This window comes from Anopheles ziemanni, chromosome X (genome assembly GCF_943734765.1).
Source record: "Anopheles ziemanni chromosome X, idAnoZiCoDA_A2_x.2, whole genome shotgun sequence".
Classification (NCBI taxonomy): domain Eukaryota; kingdom Metazoa; phylum Arthropoda; class Insecta; order Diptera; family Culicidae; genus Anopheles; species Anopheles ziemanni.
In genome coordinates this window covers 12,423,806-12,450,924 of record NC_080707.1, presented here as the reverse complement: position 1 = coordinate 12,450,924, position 27,119 = coordinate 12,423,806, and the positions used below count along the sequence as shown (strand labels likewise).

The window sequence follows — 27,119 nt, the reverse complement described above, 5'->3', positions numbered from 1 at the left end:
AGTTAAATAACAATCACCCAGTTTTACGTAGTTTACTCAGTGTTTACTTACATTTCGTACGGACCGCGAGGCGGTTTATACGGTAAGCAAAAAGCATGAATTTTGAGTTTGGGATTTTGATTATGAAAATTGATATAAATTATGCCACAAGTGAAAGTTTTAAAATAAAATCCTTCAATTGTGTTCGCAAAAATAACAGTGTCCACCTGAAACAAGAATAAGAATAATTACTTAAACAACTAAAACCACGCCAGTAAAACCTTGTTATAGTGAAATAATGCAAGTAAATAATGAATTTTAAGTGTTGTAACAAGAAGGGTGCGTGTTTAGTCCGTCGTTAGACGCTGTTTTTGTATCATAAAACCTATTAGTTTAAAGTATAACAAAAGTATCTTACGTTGAAGAAGTACAAAAGTCAACAGAAATAAGTCTCCAAACTAATAGTTCAAAGTAAACAATTCGACTTGTTTCAGATTGTTTTTACGTTACTTCTCACTTCAGAAATACAATACTCCATCTGGCTCGCGATTTCAGGCTCTTTTTCATCATCTAGCATCTAGGACTAGTGTGCCGACCCCTGGACTAGAATGATAATAAATGTTATTGAACATTAGAAAATTATTGATAATTTCGCAAGCGAAAAGGCTCGTAAAGAGTGTTTTCATAGAGTAATTTCCGTTTAATCTAAATTGAAATGTTTTATCAGCGAAATAAACATTTTATTGGTGAATAAGTTCAGTTAGTTTTTGAGGTCATAGCTGCTTAGACCCCTCATAATCCACCTCTGGTAACAGTTTGTTTTACTGATTCTAAGATCTATGTTTAGATTTTTACACCATTACACGCTTTTTCACAAGAACTTTAATAGATTTATGACACCCTTAATAACACTTTCACCTTAAATGATTCAGTTTGGCGAATACAATGTTTCATGTCGTAACCATCGAAAATCAATAACAGTTGTATTTGTTTACGTTAAGAACTAACGCTGAGGAGGAGTAAATCCAGCAGCTTTATCGTGACACAGCATCTGTAAAAACTGTTCCAAGTGTACATTAAACACCTGTTGTTAAATGAAGTAGTTGCTAGGAAGACTGTTCCACTGATAGAAGCACATTCCATCTGCGCATACCGTTCCCTGCCGCGTGTGTGTCCCTCTCTCTCTCCGGAACCGGGTGATTTGTTGTGCTCGGTATCCTCCGCCCGGCCCTCAAGTGGTTTGTTTTTTTCCCGTGACCATCTCCCTGAAGCACATAGGCTACTTTGTGCACACCCTGTGCTTCCAGAGTAGACGCTCTTTATTTTTATATCAAACTGGGATGCTCCACTCGAGGAGCAGGCTCCATTTAAGGTGCAGAGCCCCAAACGGAGGTGAATAGACGTCCAAAACCACCCAAAACGGGTTTCCCGCTAGCTTCCGAACGGGGTGAAATGGTCTTCTGGATAGCGATTATGATTGTTATTAGGCTCTGCGGTCGGACGGCCGCAGCCGGAGTCAAACAAACACCAGCCCTCCGCACCCTCCTCACCAGCTCCAGGCTTCCGAGGGGTCTGGCCCGAAAAAGGGGCCTCGTCCTGTTTGGGATAAATTCATTTGACCAGAAAATTGGTCCCATATGGCTTATTGTTTTTCCGAAGGGATCCGGCGCTGTTGGCGGAGCGGAAGGGGAAAAATGGTATAATCATTATCTGCTCATCCCAGCTTCCCCCATTCGCTCGTTTATACCCAGCCTCTGCCACTGTACGTGTTTTTGTGTTTTTGTTTTCCCTTTTTTTTCTCTTCCGCTTCATCTTTTGCCTGTAGCGGGAAAACACCGGGAAATCTGTTCACAACCAGGGCTAAAACAACGAAACCCAATGGCAGGCGTTCCCTAACCCTCCCCGGGAGGGTCGCCGAAAAACGCACACACACACAAACAACAACCCTAGCAGGAAGACGATGATGAGGATAACCTCAGATTCATTTTGCTATAAAATTATCATTTTCCATCCACCCCGGGTCCGGCGGTGCCTCCGTTCACTCACTCCCCTGCCAGCACACACACACACACACACACACACACCACCGAATTGAAGCAACCTGCCCGAGGTCTTTCGTTGCCTTTTTCCAGCAACAAAAAAAAAAGCGCAACTGTGCAAGTCAATAAATGTTGGCTTTTCCCAGCTTGAACACGCGCGCATTAGACATGACCGTCTTTCCCCGTCCGTTTTCCGCACTGTGTGTGTGTGTGTTTTTCCCCCTTTTCGCGGATCCGATCCCGAGCCGGGGACCGACTTCCCCGCCCCGCCAACCGCCCGTGGTGAGTGATTGATCGTTTTGGCCCCGCCGAAGCGTCCGGGAAAAGGCCCGTCTTTCGGGGTGCCGAAATCAAAACCAGATAATTTAGGATGCATTACGCACATGTTTCAATCTCGACCCGAGCTTCCGAAGAAGTACGGCGGGCGGGAGGGGGAAGCACGGCCGATTCCGAAACACCTCATTTGACTCTTCGCGGCCGTCTCCTGTTTTCCGACGGCACGGAAGATTGAAACAGATGAGGCAGATTAGTTTTTCCAACCCCAAGGGTTCGCCGTCCGTCGGCGTCTCCTTTAATTCGTCTCCGGAGCCGGGTGTGGAGTTTTATTGCTCGGTGGCACCAATTTGTTTTTGCGGGTGCATATTTATCAGCTATCAGCGGACATGGAACCACCGGATTTTCCCGGGCCGGGACGGAAAAACCCGCCACGAAGGCGACTGCATCCGGACAATCGGAACAGATGGATTTTTGGTTGCGATGAGCACGAAAGAAATGGATGTTTTTCCAACCAACCTACTGCCTGGGCAATGGAAATGAAAATGCTAATGAAAACCTTCTCTTTTTAATGGCAAACAAAAAAATTAACATAATTATGTCTCTACCATGAAACACTGGGTTGGTGTTGCTTATTAGAAATAGGGAGAAAATGAACCAACTGGGAATGTTTCGTAAGAAATTACTTGTTCTTCATCGCCATCTCTTTGACGATTACTTGGATGGAACCTCTAGTAATGGAAATCCAACATGAAATCGACCATATTTTACAGTTTAAAGAGCGTTTAGTGAGCATGTTTTAGTGAAGCTGTTTATTTAAGTAAAAGAAAAACTTGAAAACCCAATCTCGTTTCTCTAAAGGCTTCGTTTACGGATTAATTCCATAAAGTGAATGATGTAAAAAGCTGATTTTGTTCGAAACAACTAACAGCAAACCAATATACTGAAAAGTAGGAGAAGAGAAAACAAATTATCCCAACATTATTTTGAAGCCTTCTACTGTTTACCAACGTTTCTGATACAGTTGTACAATATGTTGTTGTACAATATTTTAACATTTTATCAATAACCAACAACAAATTAAGATGGTTTTATTGAGTTGATAAAACAAAAACAATTTTATTTCGTAAATGTTTTCGGTAAACGCAATTTCTTGCTTTTAAACTCTTATTTTTAGCGAAACCGATCAATTGTAGTGTCTTATTACAGTTGAACCGATTTAATTTAACACATTGACTGTCAAACGATACTAGCAAACTTTTGTAGTACAATCTTTTTTGATCAGATTTGTTCATTACCTTTATTGAAACGATGATTATCAATGCTCAAACAAAGATTTAGCTTCCTAAAGAATTTGTTTTTAGTTTTACTATAGTTTTGTTGTTGCATTTTTTAATTATTTATGGGACAAACACTTTACAGAATTAATGACAGAAGCCTATCAAAAACCATACCCATGGCTGTCAACGTGTTAAGTGACCAATCTAGCTCCGAAATTACCTACTGTCACCTGTTACGATTGATTTTTGTAAACAAAGTAGCTAAATAGTAGTAAATAACTAAACGATAGCAACTATTAAGCAACTCGGTTGACAGTTTCTTTCGAGTAAAGTGAATTAAGGCGATTGATCAAGTGGAAAACAAACATGGAAAACGTTGTGGGCAGGATGGAAACTCAATTTGTGTTACTTAAACAGTTGAGTTAGATACTTTGGGGTGGATGAATCAATCCCGCCTCACTTCCAGGTGACCGAGGTGAAACAAATAGAAACGTTGTTGCCACAAAATCCGTCATGCCCACGACTCGGTGCGGATGTTGATAGCATTGCACTTTTCTCTCCCTCCCTTCCCACTCCCACACCCGCCGCCGCACTTAGCTAAAATGGCACCGGTCAGGGCCGGCCAGGAATAAAACACCGCCATGGATTGAGGTTAGGTTGGGTAGGGCGCGCAACTAGATAGCGGTGTCAACAGGCAAACTGCCCGCAACTAATGCAATTATCTGCATCGAAACAACCCTCTCCCCTGCCCCCCATCCTGTCACTCTAGTTTGCTCTAGCTATCTGGTACGTGTCCCGGTACGTGAAGAGGTGCCATAAATTTTGTGACAAGCCGCACGTCCGCCAAGACCAAACCGCGCGCTGTTTAGGAATAGTGCATAGTGCGACGGCAACTATATTTTCCAACCCACCCCCCTCCCGGTATGCCAGTGATACGGTATCACGCCACGTGATAGGTACGAGTGCAAAAACAAAACAAAAAAAAAAAGGCAAGGACGGCGAACCTGACGGTGCCATAAAATTGGGCCATGGGCCCGCCATAGAAAGATGCCGACGAGGCCTTAAACACACCGGCTGATTGCTGTTTGACGAGCAGACTGCATCGTAAACCTGCGCCTGCACGGGTGACGGTTGACTGTCACCCCGTTTTGGAGTGCAATTGGCACAGGAGAAAGTAATGCACACATCGATGCAGTCGAGTTGCTAAGGTAGTCTTGTCCCTTGGAGACAGCACGCCGAACCGACGCGCGGTTCTGATACGGCCGTGGGCTCCGGGGGAGGCCGGGATTTGTTGCACTATTTTTATGCCCCCTCCCCCCTCCCCTCCCGCACCCCACCGTCTCGCCGTCCTCCACCGGAGCCAAGGAGGTCCGACACCGGGACCGGGTGGAGCTATTTTTAAGAGCACCCAGAAGAATACAGGAACGCCCGGAACGCATTCCCCCGGTTCAACAAATCCCTCCAAATTGACTTATATCACATCCCGTGTCTTCGCATTCGCTCTTTATTTCCTTTATCGGGCAAGGAGCGGGGAGGAGGAAGGCCCGTGCGGGGTTTGTGCAAAGGGAAAAATCAGCTGAAAAAAAAAACCCGCTGTCCGACTTTACGACTGTTGTGCTCGTAAAAGCGAAAAAGTAAGACTCATAGACTTACCGGCCCTCCGCCGAAAAGGAACCCGGCCCGGATTATGGCCAAACTTATGTGTGTGTGTGTGTGTGTGTGTGTCTATGTGCATGTTTGGGGATGCTATTTTTAACGCCCCTCCCCCCCCTCTACTCTCCACTTAGCCTCAGCCCTGTGCAGTTTTCCAACCGATGGCCTCAGGAAACCGGCGGCGGGACCCTGGTTAATCCTGGTTAATCCTACTTTTCCTTACTGCAGCCGTTAGGTGCGTTGTTTCGATTGTCAGGGCGATTCGAACAGATATATCTTTCCCCGCCCGTGCGTGGATGTTCTTCAAAGAAGAAAAGAACTCATCCCGTTGAGAAAGCGAACGAAACAAGTCACCGGAGCAGTCCCCGGAAGAGGCGTCCCCGAGATTTTCGGGATGAGGACATGTTCCCGCGGACACGCACGGGATATGCACAAATCCTCGGGAAGTTATATCGCCCGGAACATAAATTTGTTGCCCTCCGCCGTGGGCATATCGTTACGCCGATGTGGCGTTTCCTCCGCCCGTCGAAAAGTCAAAGCCAGCTCCAGCCAAAACCGGAGGAGGCAGAGCCTGCGTGCGATATGTAGCGTCGCGTACATCAAAACGGAAAACTTTGCCTCGGCGAAGGCACAGAATAACGAAGAATAGCGAATAAGAGGTGTGGAAAAAGTGGCTCGGTTGGTCCAGGACAAATGGGAAGAAGCGGAAGGGGCGTCCGCCGAACACACTCGGCAGCAGAACGTCAGCCGAAGCGCAAGAATGAATGATAATGGTGGAATAAACTACGCAGCCCAAACTATAAATCGTTCCTAATTGGTGTAATTATTAGTGTCGTGACTTTTGGCCAGGGTTCGCTGGCAAACCGGGGGCAAAGTCCCCCGTCCGCTGCCGGGAGCGCCGAGACCTGGACGCACAACCACCGTGCACTAGGTCAAGGAAGGACAGGCCGATGCAAGCCGCACGGCAAGCAAGTTCCTGGCCGCTGACAAATGCAGCAAAACAGTAGCAGCAACAGCCAGCCCGACAGCCGAAGCGATAAATCTGCCAAAACGATGTTTTCTCTCAGCCGGTGGACAGTGCCGGTTGGCGCGGGCAGTACGGTTCAATTTATTTCCTGCCAATGTCGCGCGGGTCGGCGTGCCGTGTCGTGCCCTGCAGCATGCGACAAAGGACACACACCGTCTATAGACACCGTGGAAGAAGAAGGTCCCAAAGTAAGAGGAAGGCCCACACACACCCGGGTCTATAGACGGTGGACCACAAGAACTTGGACGAGGAATGTCGCGGGTACCAAGCGAGGTGGAAACGTCGACTGACAGTTGGACAAATGGAACGAAAGAAAAAAACACGATAGTTCTAATAGGCGACACACATTCCACCACTTCCCGAGCGTGTCGTGAACAAGCATTCCGAACAAGTGTTAAATGACGGCTAATTTTTCCATCTCCGACCCAGGTTTTGACACCAGGTTTTGGTGGCAGGGAACCCGGGACGGGGTTGTGGGAAAACGCGATGCGTAAGATGCAAGCCGATGCGATTGTTACATGACATGACGAAACGAGCGACGATCCCACGGCACGGGGTCTCGTACAGCGACCGGGTTCGGGTTACCAGACATCGCTATCAGGTACGGGATTTCCGTAGTTCGCCTTGGACCCAGCCCTGTACCCTTCCCGCGGTGGTTCTCAAGTTTCAGAATTCTTCACCCAAGCGCTTCTGGAGTAAAAGTACTTGCCTGTCCCAGGCACGAACCACATGCTAAACAGGCCTAACTTTCTGAAAGGTCTCAAGTATCGGCCGCAGCAGACACCGAGGAGTCGAGGGGACTAATACTTCGCAGCGTCCCGGGATGACTTATGCATCACAGAACGGTTCCATCCGGTCGGGATCCTGCCGTCCACCTCGATCCGGTTTGATTTTCGCCGATGTCATTCGACTGTAAGGCGAGAACCCCATCCGCAATTAGACCTTTGACAACGGGATAAGTCATTTAATATTCCACCACCACGAGCCAACAGATGTCTTTCCAATTTGTGTCCACCAGGTCGAGCATATGATCAATATTGCCGCTCCGATGTATCAATCAGAAGACCGGGGGAAAACACACGATTTAATTGGATACGGATTACCAGGACGCTGCAAGAAATAGGCTACAGGCTCGATGGCGTCGATTATCGTCGAAAAAGACGTTCGGTGATGAAGATCATAAACATTGACTGGATAGGTCCGGACCTGGCAGACGTTGTGCAGCATCTGGGTGATGAGCATGATATTCGGGAAGATTCGCGCGATACCCCTTTCGGTGACCGGGGTAGCCGACCCTCACTTGAACTTTAACAATGGGTTTCCGAGGCTGACTGACAACGAGGACTAGGCAAAGGGTTAACAAAAACAACGGTCCGGGAAAAAAATCGATACACGGACAGGTTGCGGGCCCACTTCACCCATTCGTTCGGTGGTTTTGCGATGCCAGAGACTGTACCGATCCGTGTCACCGAACCTTGTCCCTGCTAGGTGTGAACAAACAGGGCGAGTTCTCTCGGCCCAACAACGGCTGGCAACGCTCGGGACCGTAATTTATGTGCCCGAAAACCCCATAAAACTATCAATAAATTATATCGATATTTTAACACCCCTTGTTCCCCGCTACAAGCACCCCGCGTCCCGTTCCCCGAGGTTCCCGCGTCAGCTCTCCGGTGATGCGTTCAATATTGCCTGCAATGGGTAATCACACATACACACGTACACGCACAACTGCAGTCGAGTGCAGCCGGTTTTCGGTGGCTGGCATTTTCCAGCGCGCACGCGGTCCGGAAAACGGTTTGACAGCGTTGTGTTTGACACAAAAAAAAAGAAGGAAACATTGAGTTGAGGAAAAACACGCTCACGCCGCATACAAAAAAGAAAACCGAGTTCGTCCTCCCTGGGATCAGTAGCTCGACCGACCAACTGCACAGTTTGGGAATGTGGGCGAGAATGTGGCCCTGTCCCCCGCTTCAGGCACTGCGGTTTTCCCGGTGTTTTGTCTACGGTGTGATGTGTCACTCACGATTTTTTCCACCCAAATTGCGCGCTGTTCATCACAAAACGGTTTGGTGACGTTTGGCGCGCCTGGACGCGATTAAACCCCAAACAGCAACAACCGCACGATGACAGTTGACACCTTGGTCGAACGTTGGTTATCGTGTCGGTTCGTTGGTTATTGTTCATAAATGGATTTCCAACACAGATTCTCTGAGAAGAGTTAGTCTAGCTAGCACACTAAAGTCCTCTTAGTTCCAGGTGTATAACGACAACAACTAAATGACAAATTTGTGGTCTGGACTACAAACGAATCGCGTAAATATAACAACAATTGACTTGACATCGACAGTTGTTCCTAGTAAAGGATTGTCTATTCTGCCCAACCCTCTTATGCAAAGAGAATGCAGGAGTTAAAGAGGATACTTCAACGACGAATGCTACCATCTGCTCTGGGATTATGCGGGAAAAAGTCATACAGCGCTGGCTTAGTGGTTGTTTAGCAACAGATTAATCTAATTGGCAAAGAAACGCCGCTCCTCTCGGCGTTGCATATCGCGCCTCCGCTAATACTGGGAAGTGGTAGCCATAAACCATTTTGTTTATGGTTCACGCCACGCACTGGTGGGTCTCACCTCGGATAGGTGACCGAGACGGGCAGCCATTAATCGGCAGTACACGCCCGGATGTAGACACGGGCTCGTAGAACAAGGCTCTTTTCTCTTACCTCTTAGCTCAAGTGCTGTCCGATTATGGTCGGTAACGATCTCAGTCTCGTGCACCGAGGATGTAGTCGGATAGGTAATGGATTACTTCTCGCTGAGTTCGCTCGCTCTCTCCCTCTTACATTATCAACGCGGTGTGGGAATTTTGCGTAGAAATACTGCCTATGTTATACTGATTTCTTTCCTTTTTTTCCCCTTGAATTTCTTGAATTTCCTTTGCAGTTTGGGCTGAAACGGGCGACTTCCGGGAGAACAGCCACAGTGCAATGGCGTCCGTCAGCAGTATGGAACACACGCAGATGGGCTTCCAGACTTCGGCGCCTCGCAACCGCAGCTCCCGGGATAGAAAGAACGACGGTAAGTTATGCAGACTTGACCCTGATCTATATGCCTCGGCGATGCACACGGCGCGAGTTCGCCAGGAGCCACCTTGCATCTCACCCCAAAGCCAGAGTCACCGTTCGTGTTCATTTCCCTGCGACCCTGCTCTAACCCTAATCGCACACCTCAGGGAAGCCTCGAACCTGATGACGTGAAGGTTTTGCATCGTGGAGCAAATTATGCTCGACCGAGCTCGGATTAGATTAGCAAAAGAAAACCCCCTTTCGGATAGGTAGACTGGCGGCTTGCGTGCCGTGAAGGTTATCTGCTATCTCGGGCGAAGGCGCACCGGCGCTTCGTTTGATGTGCCACCGGTTTCTAGCTCACATTGTTCTTCTTTCCCTTTTTGTGTGTGCCTCGCTGTTAGTTTATCAAACTCATCAGTGGGCCGAAAGTTATCTATTTTGGTGTTTGTTTTGTTTGTTTTTTGCACGTGATGCCTACGGTGACGCAAACGCTGATGACAGCTGAGCAGGCGAATCGGCAAACATCAATCCGGCGGGTTTTTGTTTGGGGTCCGTGCGCAACTTAGGAGTTCTGTGTCTGGCTTCCTTCGTCAGTGGCTACGATTAGTAGCTAGTCTAGTTTCGCAGCATTTTGCCGGAAACGAAAACAGGTCACATACATGCAATGGTTGTGCTTTAGCATAAACGGCCCGTTCCGGTCGAAGGCTCTCTGGGAGAATAGGCTAGAACCTAGGCAAAGTTATCGAATTCTCTCGGGCATAGGACTTGGGGATTGGGTCCGTTTTTTGATGAGGAAAGTTTTAATTGATTCGTCCAAATGTCTTCCGTCCTTCCGTGTCCAGTGTCCCGCAGCATCAACGAGGCCTCGGTGAAGACGGAGAACCTGAGCAGCGGCATGTCGCACGAGGACGGCAGCGGCACGACGCCGGGCACCACGATCCAGCAGGACGGCACCGACGGCACCAAGAACGACAAGAAGAACAAGCGGCAGCGGCGCCAGCGGACGCACTTCACCTCCCAGCAGCTGCACGAGCTCGAGCAGACGTTCAGCAGGAATCGCTACCCGGACATGTCCACGCGGGAAGAGATCGCCATGTGGACGAACCTGACGGAGGCTCGCGTGCGGGTGAGTTGTCTTCCGAAATATATCCCCCGGTGTCAAAAATCCCCTCCCCCCTTTCCTATCACATACTGCCACAAACCAGCCCTACCTGTCAAAGTCATTCCCGTAACTGTCAAACCGGGGAAAAGTGACACACGGAAGCATATGCTTACCTCGGCAAAGGCTCGACTGCAGACTGCTCCCGAAGGGACAGATTGTGTATGTGTGTGTGTGTGCTTTTCCCTCGCCTTTCTCAGGCAGGGGTGGTCCACAGAGAAAAATTTATTTATTTTCCATTCCTTCCACCCATCCACCACTGCCCTGTTTCTCCCCCAGCAGGCAGTCGCTTCGAGGCCGAAAAACCCGGGGGTAATATGATAAACGTTTTGTGTAATGGTTTTATTATTATTACCATTATGAATCCGGTGCACAACCGCAGCCCCCGCGTCCCCGCTCAGCCTCCTCCTTGGTCCCTTTCGACCTGAGAAAAACGACGACCGACCGAAAAAGGGTGAGCTAAGGGAAGGAAGCAATGTGCAAGAGATGCAGTCAAACGGAGGTCCCGGTGTGTTTGCGATCAATAAAAGGGGAATAGTTCCATTATGCACCTCCGGGTAGGGTGACAGCACGCACAACCGGTACGTGTAAACACAGACTTTTGCAACGTCAGAATATTGCGAAATTTTACCAACTCGAAACAACAACTTTGAAGGTTTTCTGTTGTTTTGGTAATTCGTTTTTGCCAACGAAGGATTGTTTTTGTTCTGGTGGTGTCTATTACATTGAAAGCACACCAAATCCAATCGTTTTCACTTTCGGGCGTTCATTTTGGAACACCTTCCCGTACACTTACGCTACCGGATGATTTTATTTTGCTAGTTTTCCCGCTCGGCGCTCGGCGAAAGAAAAAAAAAACCCCCTGCCGGGGCATCTCTCGCATCGCTCAACATTGTTTGCGCCCCTTTCTTTTTGCCATGCACAGTGTGCCGCCTATTTCCCCCTTCGCCGAATGTTTCCCACCCCGGGGGAAAAAGGGGTTTTTCCAACACTTTTTAATGGTGATAAAATTGTAATTTTATGCGACACTTTGCGCTTTACCGATGGTTTATTTGCGCCCACCCCATGCCCTGGGGGGGGGAGGTGCCCTTTTACTTGCTTCCCTTTTCGGCACCACCGGAAGGGGTGGCGGGGAAGCTTCCCTCCTCCTGTTTTCCCGTTTCCTGAGGCCGCAGTCTGGTAGGCTCGACGCTCGGTTGTCCGGTTTTGGTGCTTTAGAGAAGGGCAGGAGAAGTAAACTCTCGGCCTGTGAGCAAGAGGACAACATCGCTGAGGTTGAGCAAACCCGATGTCGAACGCTGTATGCAGATCAGCTCACTCCTCCGCCCCTCCCCTCCGTCATGAGTTTTTCGGCGAACGAAAAAGGGCAACGTAATTTAATCGAGAAACTTATGGTTTCTAATGATTTCGGATCCGTCGTCCGCTCGGCGGGTGGTGTATCCTGGCTCACCCTCCCCTCGGTTCTGTCCCGTCCCTCTCGGTTTCGACTTGTTTTCGGTTCGGTTTTTGCGAAACACTGCCACTATGCGATTACGCGATTCCATTCTTCGCACTTTGAGAGGGAGGTTTTTGTTTTATTTCACCTTATTTTCCCTCCAATCGCTACATTCGGTATTTTAATGAAGTTGCCAAGTTGTGTTTGTGAGTGTGTGTTTGTTGTTTTATCTTCTTTTTTAAAAGGAAAATCGATCGAATGGAAAATCGTATAGCTCCGTTGCGACAACTGCCCGCCATTGCTTTCACGAAAAGGAATATATTAAAATACCTAAGTTGTTCAAACACACAGTCAACCTTCGAAGAAAAAGTTTAAATCAAACAATTTACATCAAGAAGTCTTTCATTCATTTCCATAATTTTCTGTTACATCATTTTCTAATCGAGAAACAAAGGAACAAACATGCTATGCAGTCTAATGAAGCTTGGTTTTCGAACATTTTAGATTTAGCAACATTTATACCGGAAAATAGGGGAAAGTGTGGCAAGATGGCCCCGTGAGGCAAAATGTACCTGCCCTTTTTTGTTGAATTAAGTCATTTACCCAGAAATGAAGTTACATGATGCTCGTTGTTGATGAATTTGAAGGCTCTATAGTAATTTTTAACAACGAAACAGATAGTTTAAGCTATAACGAGTTTTCAAATGAAATATTGCAATCAAGAAGACATTCTTCAAGTACTTCATAATGTGTTACTTAACGAATGGTGAAATGAATTGGAGTGATAATTAACAGGAGGCAAGATACATCGAATTTTGTGGGGCAGAATATACTGCTTAAATGTTAAGCAAAACCCTTAATTTTTTTAAACTAATGCAGTTTGGCACTGTCTCAACTAAATTTACTCTAGGTGGTATGTATTGTGTATCTACAACGCAGAAATGATTAATTTTCGGTGTTTCATATTGAAACATACGAGGTTAGATTAATTCATACAAAACAAACCAAGCAATTATTTAGAAGCAGATTTATCTAAATTTCTTAACAAAGTCTACCTTGTGTTTTATTTATAGATACTAAAAAAATATCAAGTATCCATAAATATCGCTCAATAAATAACTATTAGGGTCACAATTTGAAGTTACGTGTTGTAAAAAGTATCTTCAAAAATCCTCGTTTCAAAAACAATTAGAGAATTTTATTACCGTTTTATTGTTTTTGAAAGAAGAATAGAGAATAGCGACTCGATTAGTGAAGATTTGTGGCATTTTTCTAAAATGCACTACTGGAAATTAATGGTGAACGCTTAATGGATGCATTTTGCCTCGCAACACCTTACACCATTAGCATTAGTAAAATAAATCAGTGGGGCAAAATACGTCGGTAAAAGGAGAATAATTCAATATGGAAATAAATAAAATTTTAAAGTATGTTCCTTTAAAATTGAGAATCCTAAAACCTATGTGAATGTTACGTCACCGTATTAAAACACAACAAAGTAAACGAAATAAAACTAAACATATAAAATCTCGAAAATGTATTTTGGAGGGGAATACTTTTAAAATAAAATATAGTCAACGAACTAGTCTCCTATTAATTCTGCAAAAAGTTTTAGTAAATTAATAGCTAAAAGAGTGCCAAATAATTTTACCTGACCCGTGGAAAAGAGTAATATTGAAAATCTGCGCTTCACTGTATATCTCTAAGGGGTAACAGGTGCCTTATTTTAGCACATACAATATTAGGTTTGCTTCTTCGTGGTAGACAATTTGGCATTGGTGAACTCCATCTGGCAGAACCTTAGGTTGCGCAAGATAATTATTTTCCACCAGGCAACACCGATTTGCAGCTTGCGGTTTGCACGCTTGAACTTATCTGCACTGCCTCCGAAAGAAGGTCCTCCGAACCCTGGAGGGAGGTCAATCGGTCTTCGCCTCGCCTCAATAGACGAATTGTTATTTCTTCCTAGTGCACAAAAACGGATAGAAGATAAGGCTGGAGCTCGGTGGTTTAGGTGTTCCTAGAAAATTTTGGAAATCCCAAACCACAGGAGAAAGCCCGAGATTGCGGTAGAGATTGCACCAAAGCTATTCCGAGGAAGTGGTTTTTTGCCCTCAACCCAATGGAACGCCACCTAAGGCACACTCTCGCCCACGTACAGGCAAGCAAATAGCACGATATCAGAACAGAGGTTTGCGGTCCGGTTCCGGATGTAGTGAGCCGAAAAATGTGGTACAATTTTCTAACGCTATTATTTTTATAACTTTCCGCTCCACGAGGCTCAGCGCACCTTAGCCTCGGCCTAGTCCCTGTTGCTGCCGTTCCATCTGGCGTCGTACTTTCCGAATCTCAGTATCGATTGCCTCGACTGTAAATCATTCGCTCCCGGACTGGAGCAATTTGGAAGCTTTGCGTCCAAACGTCAGGGCCGGGTGGGCCCAGCTCAGCAAAACTGACAGCCGGAAGCGATGTTGAAATGGCGAGTGGGTGGCCCTGCCTCCCAGCCAGCCCTCTTGACAGTAGTCCACGGCCGCATTATTACCACCCAGCCAGGCAGCACTGCGCCGGTATGACTGGGAGGCCAGTCTCCTCTTGACGTGCTTAATAATAATGGGTTTTATGTCGAGCTGGCTATTGTTCTGCCATTCCCTATGATATATGCGTCGTGTGGTGTTTGTTTTGGTGGGCGCTCGACAGCTTCTTTTGCCCTACCGACTGCCCCCGGGCCCGAAGTGTTCGGGCTGCCTGTCTTCCGGCGCAGCCGGCGGACGTCTTGCAGGATTACTGAAGGCCAAACGGGGAAGTGCCTCCTTAGTGCCGACCTTTCTCGCAGCGTTTTGCCGGCAAATTTCGTGACATCCCAGGACACATCCGGTAGCGGGAGGAGAGCGTATCCGCAAGAAGAATACTGGCGGTGGAGGAGGGCCCGAAGTAAGCAAACCTGGAGGGCCCGGGCCTGGCAAGCAGAATGAACTGATTTTAATTACTTTTGCTCCGGATGCACCTGGATACAAATGAATTATGGTTTTCCTTCGGTTTTCGAAATGGAACGGAGAAAAGTTTCGTTCCTGCATCCTTTTTCCATCATCTCCTTCTTCTTCTTCTTCTTTTTCTGCTTCCTAATTCTTACTGGCTCCATTTGTCTGCTACAGACTTTTTGTGGAGGCGCTCTAAAACAATCCTTTTCGTTCATATCGATCACCGAACATGGACGGTACTAGTACGAACCCTGCCAACCCGCTGTATTTCTTTCTCCTTTCCACACTATCCATTCATCGATTCGAACAGAACTCGTTTGGCCATTACAATGGCTGCCATTTTGTTATGCATTATTGAGATTTAATTGCCCAGCTTTGCTGCGACCATTGAGTAATGAGACCTTCCGAGATCTGTATCTTGGGTTTTACTTTACCGCTTGCACAACTGCAACAAAACACGGCGCTGGAGCTTGCAAAACGCACTGCACTCGGAGGTAATCTTCATCTGAAGCTGTAGGTCACTCCTATGATTGGTAGCTTTAATTACAGCAATATCTCAGGTGCACTCCGATAATGAATGACAAAGGAACTGCGGCGTTCCTCATGCCTACCGGAGGCAGGACCGGCGGGGATTGGGGGGAGCCTGCCCCGCACGCCAGGTTCTCCCTCTTTCAGGCCAAATCTTATGGATTTGTTGCATCTCGTCGTGAATGATTTATCACGTGCCATCCGGGGACCGTCGCTTCTTCTTCTGGCAGGAGACGACCGGCTGAGACCAGTGTCTCCAGAATTATTAATTTCCGACAATATTTATGTCCAACTAACCGCACCGGCGTGGCCAGGTGTTCGCCAGTCACTCGGCGCAAAGGGGCAATAGGGGAAACGGTTGTTTAAAATGGCCCGATGGCTACCATTGCCGACTGGTAATGTAATTGGAGCGAAAGCAGGTGCTTTTTCGGGACGCGTGAACAAAGGAAATGAGTGGCGGGAATAAAAATAATCACCGGCACTTGCGGGAATGCAGGTATTAATGAAACGGAGCCATAAATTCCCAAGGCTCTTTATCTCCGCCTGGCGGATGCAAACAACAAACACTTGGCGTCAAGTGGAATGCCCCCCCGGGAATCTCCGAAACAATCCAGCTGAACGACATTCCGAAAAACGGCTGAAGTAGAGTGCCTCTTGACATATTTTATTCGGATGTTTGCTGTTGACAGATTGATTTGTAGGACAAAGAAATAGGAAAAGAATACAGAATTCTGGAAGAGCTAAGTTGCAAATGCTATAACATGTATGATGTATAACCAGGACACTAACTACTATTACATTGACATACTGAACACCGGAACAAGCTTCTGCATAACGCTAAATCGCCCCATGAGTGTATTAACCCACAGTAACCAAACGCGAATAAAATGTAGCGAGAGACTATCACCAAATAAAATACTAACAGTGTGATGAAGTCAAAAATGCGCTTCCTTTTCTGTAGTTTTTCCCCAACTGGGATGCAGGATTTAAAAAGAATCGGACCGAACGGTGAACCACACATACCGCTGTTGGGAGTTCAAGGTGTTTTTAAGTACGTACTACTACTAGTCCACTGCCAGAAAGCCGTATGGCAGACGTATGAACTGCAAGATCTGGCAGTAGATACACCACCGTTGTGGTGTCTCCTGCGGGTATCGAGTGGCTGAAGGCATACAGTGGGAGCAGCAGTAAGGATTGGCTAATCGGGAGATAATCATCATTTGCACGCTCGATGTAGGGATGTATTTCAACGTTTATGTAGCTGCCGCCACACGGCGCGTTAGGCAGCGCCCTTGGAGCTTGTATGCGACACGATTGGTGGACGCTTCAGCGCACGCAGCCATTAACGTCCATCGTAACCGCAGCAAGCCGTGGCCGACTGCTATTGACTGCGAAGACGCCCGAAGAACCGACGGTGCCGTCTTCCAGCAGAAGCGCTATACGCTGTCAACCATTAATTACCATTTGGGCAGGAGCGGTTGTGGAGTTCCTGGAACGCGAGGCACCAGTCACTCTCACGCGCAGAAAGAGGCAGAACTATACGCCATCTATATAGGCGGCTCGACGAACACGACACTTTTCTACGGTCACGCTAAACTAGCTCTCCCAACTTTCCAAGCCAGGGGGCTACTTATCGAGCGAACTGTACGTAGTTTAAACGGGAAAAGGCATAAATAAACATAACATAATGCTAAAATATACATGCGTAGTCCTTTCAACGGCATAAGGTTAATCCTCACATGATTAAGACAATAAATCTAGCTGGATTACCGCCTCCCGAAGCATCCCGTAAGGGCACTCGTGTGTCTGGGTAGACGCGGGCCTACCCGACTGTGGTTCCGCCGGCACGGGACGCGCCATGTCCGCCATGTTTGGTAGACGTGGATGTGAACGACATCGCCCTTTGCTGCTCCGTTCTCACACTAACGCCTATAGTGTACCGTGCAAGGCGGTCTTTATGTGTTTCCTTTTGCGTGTGCGTCTTTTGTTTTGTGTTTTTATTTTTGATGCTCACCGGAGCATCGTTACTTGACGAAATACGGCACGTCAGACACCCCTGGTTTTGGAACTGTCAAGCCAAGGCACAGGCGCTAGGGTCGGAGCACCAGCGCTTAGCTTATGCCTCACCGAAGTCTCGTTTTATTTGTTGCAATATACCGTTTGCCCTCGGTTAGTTACAGGGCGCTTTTAATAGCTTCACTCGTTACCTAAAAATGGAACGGAACCACTGCCGGCTATTTTGGCGGGAGCTCGTGCTATCTCAAGAAGGCAGCATAATTTCAAGTTAACTACGGTATCATCCAAAAGTTTTTCCCATTTCAACGCAACATATTCTGGTGGGATTCTGCTAGGATCTACCGAACAGCTAAGTTTATTCCCAGTAAAAAAAAAACAAATACGGTGAACTCACTGGTACGTGAAAGATTGCTTCCCGCACTCATATGGCAATCGTGGCACACCCTCGGTGGCCTGGTTAATACACCACGCCAGAGCTATCCAGCCGAACGCGACTATCTCCTGAGAGCACTCGGGAATTTTTACCCAAAACTTCCTTCCTGCCATTTTTTTTGCGGCGATAACTTTTCATATAAATCGTGTCTCTCGTGCGAAACAACGCCTACAGTCGTTTGGAGTTTTGCCCAGAACTGCTGGAACGTTTGTCATTTTGTGTGTGCCATTAAAAATAATACCAGCTCGTAGTGGTGCTGGGTCTTCACCACAGCGTTGCCAAGTGGTAGTTTATAGTACCACACGGTGCCGCTTGTGTAATGAACAAATTAACCCACCCGTGTGTGACTTACGCATCACCTTGGTGTCATGTGTGCGACATTCCAAATCCTGGGGAAGGAGGTCTCAACCTGTACACTCTCACCGTCCTCCAAAAGAGTGAATCAAGAGGATTACATTTAGGTTTTAGATACTACTCTTTTTTCATTCTTATTTTGTACTGTCAAGGCTACAAACTTCTTCTCAACTCAACGAACCGAAACAAACAAAGTAGTGAACGATATCGAGCCAATGCCAATATTGAGAAGCGCAACAGCTTAAAAAACAGGCGGTAAATCTAAACTTGGTACCCAGCGAGACTTGAAGGCATTATCGTCGGTTCGTGATTTACTAGCAAGATGCACTGCAAACAATCTCGCCTTGTTCAATCTGGACGGTCTGGAATAGGAAACACATTGATCATGTGTGGACGTGTAGATACGACGGTACACACCTTCCACTGCGATACCGCCTCACAGCCCCCAAAGCCCGTTTCGCATTGATAGTTGCACCGGATCCGGTCACCGGTCATCTTTCAATCGGAGCTACAGTTTATCGCCACTGTAAATCGTCGATGCCATAAACAGTTGGCCGATGTGGACACGTTCCCAAGAACCGCAAACATACCTCAGCCCGGGGCGATGGTGCTCGGGGCCGCGGTCCAGTGCTACGTCCGCCGCATAGGAGCCGTCTTGTACGCCAAGATTAAACCAACGGTCTAGCCCCGGTGGTGCATGGCCACAAAGCAACTGCAACAATCGTAAATCTATGTTCGATTTCCAGGCCAGTAGGTGGCCGCTTCTCGTTGGAGTGCCTCTGCTAGCTGTGGAGGTTCCGGGACGTGGGTGTCTGGATGGGAACACATCGTGTCGCCAATGGACGCTTTTGCTGTTTACTTTTCTTGCTTCCCTGTGTAGTGTGCAGTCACCTTCTCATTGCAGCACGGCAGCTTCGGTTGCCAAGCAGCAGCACAGGACATACGGAACGGAATTCAGCCACAGATTCTTGGACCGATCATCCTTTGGTCCGCAAGAATGGCGTTGGGCACTAAGCCCGGTGCGCTATTAGCAATATTTAATTCATCATACCACCATTTCGATTCCTATTTCACTGTCCAGCTGCATTTTCGACGGTCCATTGTTGCCTACCGAACAAACAGAACGGTGCGCTTGGTCTTTCCCACAACTGGCCAAAGTCAAGTTTAGGTTATAATTTTTCCATACCGTACCCTGGCCCGACGAGCTGCTGCCTGCACCTGTCAGTGCAAAAAATGTGCTATCGCAAACGAAACCAGCGAACGTACCCGTGCGGTGCGGTCAAGCATCTGGCGGCAGATGTTCAGGGCGCACCATCCAGAGGAGCACCATTCGAACGTTCTAATGTTCGTAGTTGACAGCTCGTTCTTTCTGTCGCTGCACTCACCAGTGCCCATGATCCGGCTGCCAATTGCTGCACGCCGGTGCGCCGGGCGAGTAAACCATTATTTATTGGCATTTAGTATTGGGTTTGTATTATCTACGACTGCCGCTTGCCACAGCAGCAGCAGCAGCTCCGAGGTGGAACCGGTGCAAGCTTCACCGCGCGAAAACCGACCGGCAAGGCTCCGGTAAAAAAGGATTCCGTTTCTGGCACGGATTCCAGAGGCAGACACCAAAACCTTTTCTTGCATCCGGGGCGAAATACGTAAATACGTCGTACAGGGATTAAAGCCCCACGATAGATGGGCTTTCGCAAACTGTGTTCTTTATGTGTGTTAAAGCACTGTTTGCCCATTCGGTGGCAAATGGAACCGGGTTCCGCCATTCCGCCACCGCTTTTCTACCGTACCAAAGGAGGTATCGGTTCGCTGGCTGTAAGCTTTTCCGCAGAAGGAAACCCTGGACATTCTAGGATTGGAAAACCGTACGGTACGACGGAGTATTTCGACCATTTGAACCTTTTCCCTACGAACGTATCTAACTTTCTTTATGTGTTTGATGTTTGTTCAATAGAATAGATTTGTATCTGTTCTCGTAGCCAAAGAGGTCCATTTTCGTACCGAATCTGATTATGTAAATAAATCAGTAGCACTCCTTTTAAATCATCTTGATTTGTTTAGCTTGATTTCGCTGTTCGAACAAATATGATTTAAAGCAATTGAACCTTGGATGACAAAAGAGTCCATGCAGAACAGCAAGGTAGGATTCGTCGATGACAAATGTCAAATCCATATCGGTAACCATATTTAAAAACGACGACGGATCGGTCTAATACCGCTAGACCCGTTTTTCTTTCAGAAATCCTCATCGCGGACTAGTTACGAGCTCAACACTGTTGGTACTTGCTTCCCACCCGATGCAAGTGTCAGTGTCAGTGGATAACGTCCATTCGCCTGCTCTGGCACTGGCACTCACCATCACCGCGCACCGACACACTCGTCGTCGATCGATTTTCGAATTCAATTACCTATCACACTTCAACTCAAACCCCCCAATATAGACGCTGGCGTCCGGTGCCGCGCACTGTTGGAAAGCTATTTTATTTCATTTTAATTCCTTTTTTCATTTATTTGACTGGAGGTGTCCAGCGGTGGGTGACCCTGGGAGGGGTGAAGCTGGTGGGGGAGGGGAAGGGGCGGCACAACCAAATCTTACATTTAATGAAATTTAATTCGCTTTTAATCCCATTGCCATACACCCGATTGCCGCCGGGTTCAATTCGACCCGAACTCCCGCCGTGCGCTCCCCATGGCTTATGCATATTTCGCCCTCTCCGTCCCTTCCCCGAGGGCCCTTCCGTCGGAAAAACGTTATTTTATTACCATCATTGGTATTTACGCGTGATAACTTATCAAACGTCAGGCGGCGTTTAGTGGACCGCTAACGCGCAAAGGCACGTTCGATTGAAATTGATTGAAAACTAAATGCTCCACTGCGAGCGGAAGAGGGAGGGACAGCAGGCAGTGGAGTGCTAGAGTGGTACATCGAGGGTGCTACCGTTTGATTAATACACCACCAAACGGTAGGGGAGCGCCAGCGGGCGGTATTTGTTTTAATCATTTGTTGAGATTAACTCCTAAATTCGGTGCTACCGGACTTGAAGGCTACTGGATGTCACGTTTGTTTGTAGGCTCATTTGCGTTGTGCGTGCGTGTGTACGTGTGTGTGTGTGTGCATCGGTATGTTTGAGTTCTTTTTTTTATCTCATCAGCCATCTCCGGACACTTCCGTGTGTCTGTCCTGAATGTTTTTTGGTTACCGTGCATAACCAACAACAGAAAAGAGAAGGCAAACGCTACCTAATGTCAGCTTATGCACACGAATATGCATGGACCTGTTTATTTTCCCCTATAGCACGTCGGTCGCTGCGTTTTTGGGGCCCTCCCGAAGACGCCGGCAAGATAGCTCGACGGTGCGTTATCTGCCCCACAGTAGGCAGTGTCTTATCTCTAGGTGCGTTTTTGGGTAGAGAAGATATTTCGATAACAGAACGAAATGAAAATGAAAACATTGAAAAAAAAATGCTGGATCTTCACTGTCAAATCGCAGCTACCGGGCTATAGACCATTCTCGGCTGAGAGGTATTTACCCTCCGGGCTACGGCGAGATACCTCTGTCGGTAGTCGAGGCTACTGTTTGCATACGACCAGTAAGGGGCACCGGCGGAAGTTTGGAGCTGACGAGGTGGCGACTTGCATCAACATCGATAGACATGGTCTGGGAAGGGATCCCTCGGTAAACACTCTTCTGGCTACTGGGCGCGGTAGCTACTGTTAGCGCCAACCTCACATTCCAGTTTAGACAGAGCCGATGGGCAGGCATACAACCAGAAATTTGGTTGAACTCAATACTGAAGAAAACAAAAAGTTAGCGCAATTCTCGTAAAGAGTTATTTACTTTTCATTGCGGATATTAACATAGCTGTATCTCTGTTTGCACACTTGATACCAGAAAACATACCTTTTAATATCAGCTGTCACATATCGTGCAAATTCGAAGTGGCTCTGACCTATAGTTCCAATCACTCATCCACAGAAGCATTTCCTGTTTTGGAAATTCATCAATTAGTATGTATTTCTTACTTTTATGCCTCCAAAGACAGGCCCTAATAAGAGAGTGATTCATGAGCAAAGCATTCTAAACACACACCAATCTTATTGTGTCATCAACCCTTGGGAAAGAAGATGAGCAGTCTATCTCGTACCATTTGGGAGCGTTGAGGAAGTGGTTATCTGCGGTACAACTTAAGCTAACCAATACCAGCGGGTTATCCAATAACATTGCGTTTGCACTCCTGCAGCACGTCACATAGTAACAAACGCTCATCAACTGGAGGCGAGCATCGTTTCCGAATGTCACGTAGACCAAAAACACAATAAACTAAACACCATGATGAGTTCGACACTTAGAGGGAGGGCCCCCGGATGTGTCCTACTCGAAAATGCACCCTCTCTGGTGTGCAATTTTCGCTCGGGTCAAGTGCATCAACCACTTGAAAAATTCAAGAGCCTGATAATGAACTAAATACAATGTTTCAGGTCTGTCATGGAGTTTTCTTTCTTCTGCCATAATGACTGAAATGTTTGGTTGGCTTACGTCTAAACAATTGCCATCCTGTGTTATGCCTGATGTTTTCTATGACAGTGCGTTTTGTGGCTTCTAAAAACGAAAGGAAGTTATCATTTTAAAATCACTTATCCAGTATTGACATGAAGACCTTAATCGGCCTCAACTTTTCTTTATGGTATCTTACTTGTTTACGGTGTCCTATTCTCTTGAATCAATTATATCCGCTCACTTACACCTTCAACTAAATCGAAGAAGTGTATCACCAAAATTGTATAACTTGTTTTCATTGTACTATGAACGACATGAGTAGGGAGTTACGGATCTTCTTCGACTGTGTTTTCTTATCAAATAATGAATTAAGTAATTCGTGGTCTCTATAAGTACTCTCCACCATAACCTCCAGAAATCACAAAGGAATGTGAAATACCTGATTAGCCTCTTTAATGGTGCGGTATCATATTGTTTCTATCTTCTGAACGTTCCTCACCGATGTTCAGATATATCTGGCATGCACAAGCTCAAATGGACTGTGGGAAAAGCTAATTCTTAGAAACATTATTGGTGACGCGTTCCCATGGGTTTCCCCATTTGGCCCGAAATTGCCTCCAGCCGGTAGCAGAACCTAAATTAAGACATTAGAGACGCTTTATTCGTCGCGCTGAAAAATATATATACCCTCGGTGCAGCGCCGTCGCCCGGAAGCCGGAACTTACACCGATACGAATTCAATTGCCACCATGGCGATGTCGATGGCGGCGCAAACGTCGGCGGTCCGGACGCCGGCACCGATTTTACGCCTCATTATACGCCTCATCAACGCGCCACTTGCCGCCACCGGAAACCCGTCGGGGGTTGTTAATCAAATAAAAATTCGTTGGCATTCGCGCCCGGGCCGCGTAGGAGCGAGTTTTCCGGGAAATGTTCCGCCGCTTCCTTGAGACAATTTGCTTCGGTGCGTCGCAGTAAGAGCGAGGGACGACCACCGCATCCATCCGGCGTGACGAAACGCAACATAATGTCCGAAACCGGTGCACGATCCCGAATCACTGCGGCACCTTGTTAGGAACTGCCAAGGGGCACAAATAAAGAGAAACAAAATCTAAGATACCAACACGCGCAAACATGTTACTGGAAGGCAGGAGAGAAGGAAAAAAAACACCACAAGAAAACGGCGACGGAGGGTGACTTCCTGGCCCGGACGAAATCGTTAATCATGAGCACGGATTACGTGCATAATCCGTTCGGCAAACAAACCTCCTGCCTCACACACACACACGGCCGACCAAGCGCACAGGTCGCGTGCGGTTAAATGGGCGCAACTCAAGGCGCATCCCCTGTCCGCTGGCTGCGCGACATTTTCCGGTCGGCGGTGCATGAAGCGGACAAAAGTTAACGAGAGTTTAATTTCCCGAGCAGCTAGAGTCCTGCCACTGGAGTGCCGTCTTACTGTGGTTCGCTGGTTGTAGCCACTAGCAAGGAAGGGGATGATGCGATGAAGCGGCAAAACGGGACATGAGGAACAATAACCGGGGCTGAGTTAAATCGGATCTAATCTGAAACCAAACGATTTTGATTGTTTCTTGTCTTATGAAGAGGAACATTCGGTGGTTGGAAAAGCGCGGTCGATGGAAACTTTCAGTTCATTTTACTCATCTTAGATTCGCTCTTCGCAATCTGTTCACTCACTAAACTTGACATTTGTTTAATTCAGTTTTCATTAAACGCAAAATACTTGGTAAGATGTTTAGTTCAGGAGGTCCAGAGGAATATAGAATAAACATCTGCCTACAAAATACTTCAAGTCCAAAACGAAATCATAAATGATTGCGTCCAGTATCTTACAGCCATACAAGTAAGAATGAAACCAGAAGTTAAGTACTCATTCCCAATATTCACTAAACCACCATGGAATTGAAATCTTCTGCCAATGTTCATTGCGTTTGGTGTTTATAACGTTTGCCCTACCATATTTTGAAGCAGCTTGATGCGTGCAAAACCCACAACAAACCCGACGGGGTTTGGAACTCCGGCACAAGTTTCGCCAAATAGGAAAAAAAAGTGCTCCCATGCTTGGATATTTCATCGACGATTAAAACAAGCAAGTATGAAGCATGGCGCTGCACCAGCGTGTTGTAGAATTCGCAGGTCCTGCCTACCTCGACATTCCCGCAGCGTCGTAGCTTTCGGAGGCGCGAGGGGCCCAACGCTGGCTTTCGAAACCCGACGGGTAGTAAAATAGGTATTTATTGGGATTATCTGTCGGACCGGACACAAAGGCTTTCACCGTAATTATCCTTCGCGCCACCCTCCCCCCCCCCCCCCCCCCCCCCCCCCCGGGGGCTCGCTCGTCCTTCAGTTGCGGTACGGCTCCACCGGCCCCAAAATGCAACGTGACTACGCGAATGGTAAAGCAGCGCACCGACACCGACCCGGGTAGGCTTTTCACGTATGCTCTTTCATATGCATAAATTTGCAGCGCGGCCATTTTCAGCGCCGTGCAGCTGCGGGACCGATGTACGGTGGAAACGGGCGTGGGGCGAGCGTGCTCACGCCGTAGTCGCACATACGGGGAGGATTGAGCTGTCAGCATAAATCGCATTTCCATATCCGGGAGCTTTCGGATCCCGCGCAATGTTCAGCCAACACTGAACGAGGCACGATCGAGCTGCGAGCTGATAGGAGACGTAGGGTAGTGGACGCGAGGAGTAGCGGTGGTGCATTCTATTCTGCTGTTCACAACTGCCCGCCTGTTCGCTGAGTCACAGCAGTGGAATGGTAGAAGTCGAACCCTGGCTGGTGTGCTCTTCGGGAAACACCTACCTAGAGGTTCGCGCAAACCAAAGGGGTCTCGCAATAAAAAAAAAGAAACCCTCGCACCAACGATGGCTCCACTAGAGATAAGGTCCGAACCAGGACTTGGGAGCCGAAAGGCTTTGCTTTTTCGCACTACTTTTTTTTTTTATCGCCACTACACTCCAAACTAAGTCCAACGTTTGAAGCAGTTTATGACTTTAAAGGCTTTTTGTGTAGGGGTTTTTTTTTCTAACTCCATGTCAAGTAGCTTAACAAAAGGCGACCAAAGCGCGTATGTTGCCAGGAAGGCTTAATTATACACTGAACTCTCACCAACAGCGAGACACCTTGGGTATAGCGTTAAATTGTGAACTTGAAAACCGAAATACTAGAAGGCAGTCATACTGTCTACAGTTCACGGTTTGTTTTGGGTGGTGAATTTTATTTCACATTTGGAGAATGGTAGGAGTGTGTTCTGCTGATGGTACAGAACAAATTCTATGAAAATTTGTAGGTGAAAATGTTCTAAAGCAGATATTTGAGTTCTGAGTTGAGGCAGAACACTGAAGTAGATATTGGAGTAGAGTCCGCTTTTCAAAATTCTGAGCTTTGGCAGAACACTAAAGCAGATATTGGATTGGAGACCCATTTTCCAAATTTCTGAGCGAAGTAACACTCTATCCACTTCCTAACCTAGTCCCATATATCCGCTTCCCCATAAGAGCTCCTGATAGTAATACGTGAATATCTTTAACCCTCTTCCAGGTGTGGTTCAAGAACCGACGCGCCAAGTGGCGTAAACGGGAGCGCAACCAGATGAATGCCATCGCCGCGGCAGACTTCAAGAACGGGTTCGGGCCGCAGTTCGTACAGCCGTTCGCGGACACCGACACCCTGTACTCGTCCTACTCGTACAACAACTGGGCGAAGGTACCGTCTCCGCTAGGTGCCAAAACGTTCCCGTGGACGGTAAACCCACTCGGCACGTCGATCGTGTCCTCCAATCACCACCAGAACTCGATCAACTGCTTCAACACGTCGGCGTCGTCGGTGGCGGCCGGCATGGCCGGGACGGGCACGATGCTGCCGGCCAGCATGGGCACCGGCCTGACCGGCACCACCGGTGCCACCGGAGTCTCGCCCACGCCCTGCCCCTACACGACGCCAGCGAACCCGTACATGTACCACCATCGGGCTACGGCCGAGCCCTGTACGGCGATGAGCTCCAGCATCGCGACGCTGCGGCTGAAGGCCAAGCAGCACACTTCCGGTTTCTCCAGCCCGTACTCGGCCCCCTCGCCCGTGTCGCGCTCCAACTCGGCCAGCCTTTCCGCCTGCCAGTACGCCGGCGTCACCGACTCGGTCTGAGACGCGGTCGGGGCCAGCAGCAGCAGCAGCGCCAGCAGCAGCACCAATACCACCACCAACCACATCCACACCCACAACCCCTTCGGCTCACTCCTCCTGTCGGCGGTCTCGCAGGCGTCGTCCGTGACGCCCCCATCGCCGACGGGCTCCTCCTCAGCAGCATCCCAGCAACCGCAGCTTCCGGCGCTCGCCGGGGACGGGACTGACTGCTCCACACCGCGCTCAGG

The 27,119-nt window shown here is 47.8% G+C and overlaps 1 protein-coding gene across 1 annotated transcript in view; it reads left to right on the top strand.

Moving 5' to 3' along the window:
• LOC131290887 (pituitary homeobox homolog Ptx1) overlaps positions 1-26,892 on the top strand; it is a 39,497-nt gene extending 12,605 nt beyond the window's left edge. Inside the window, exons 2-4 of the mRNA XM_058320073.1 lie at positions 9,194-9,328; positions 10,161-10,444; positions 26,290-26,892. Coding sequence (XP_058176056.1) covers positions 9,194-9,328; positions 10,161-10,444; positions 26,290-26,892 — 1,022 coding nt within the window. The remainder of the gene's footprint in view (positions 1-9,193; positions 9,329-10,160; positions 10,445-26,289) is intronic.
• The last annotated feature ends 227 nt before the right edge of the window (positions 26,893-27,119 follow it).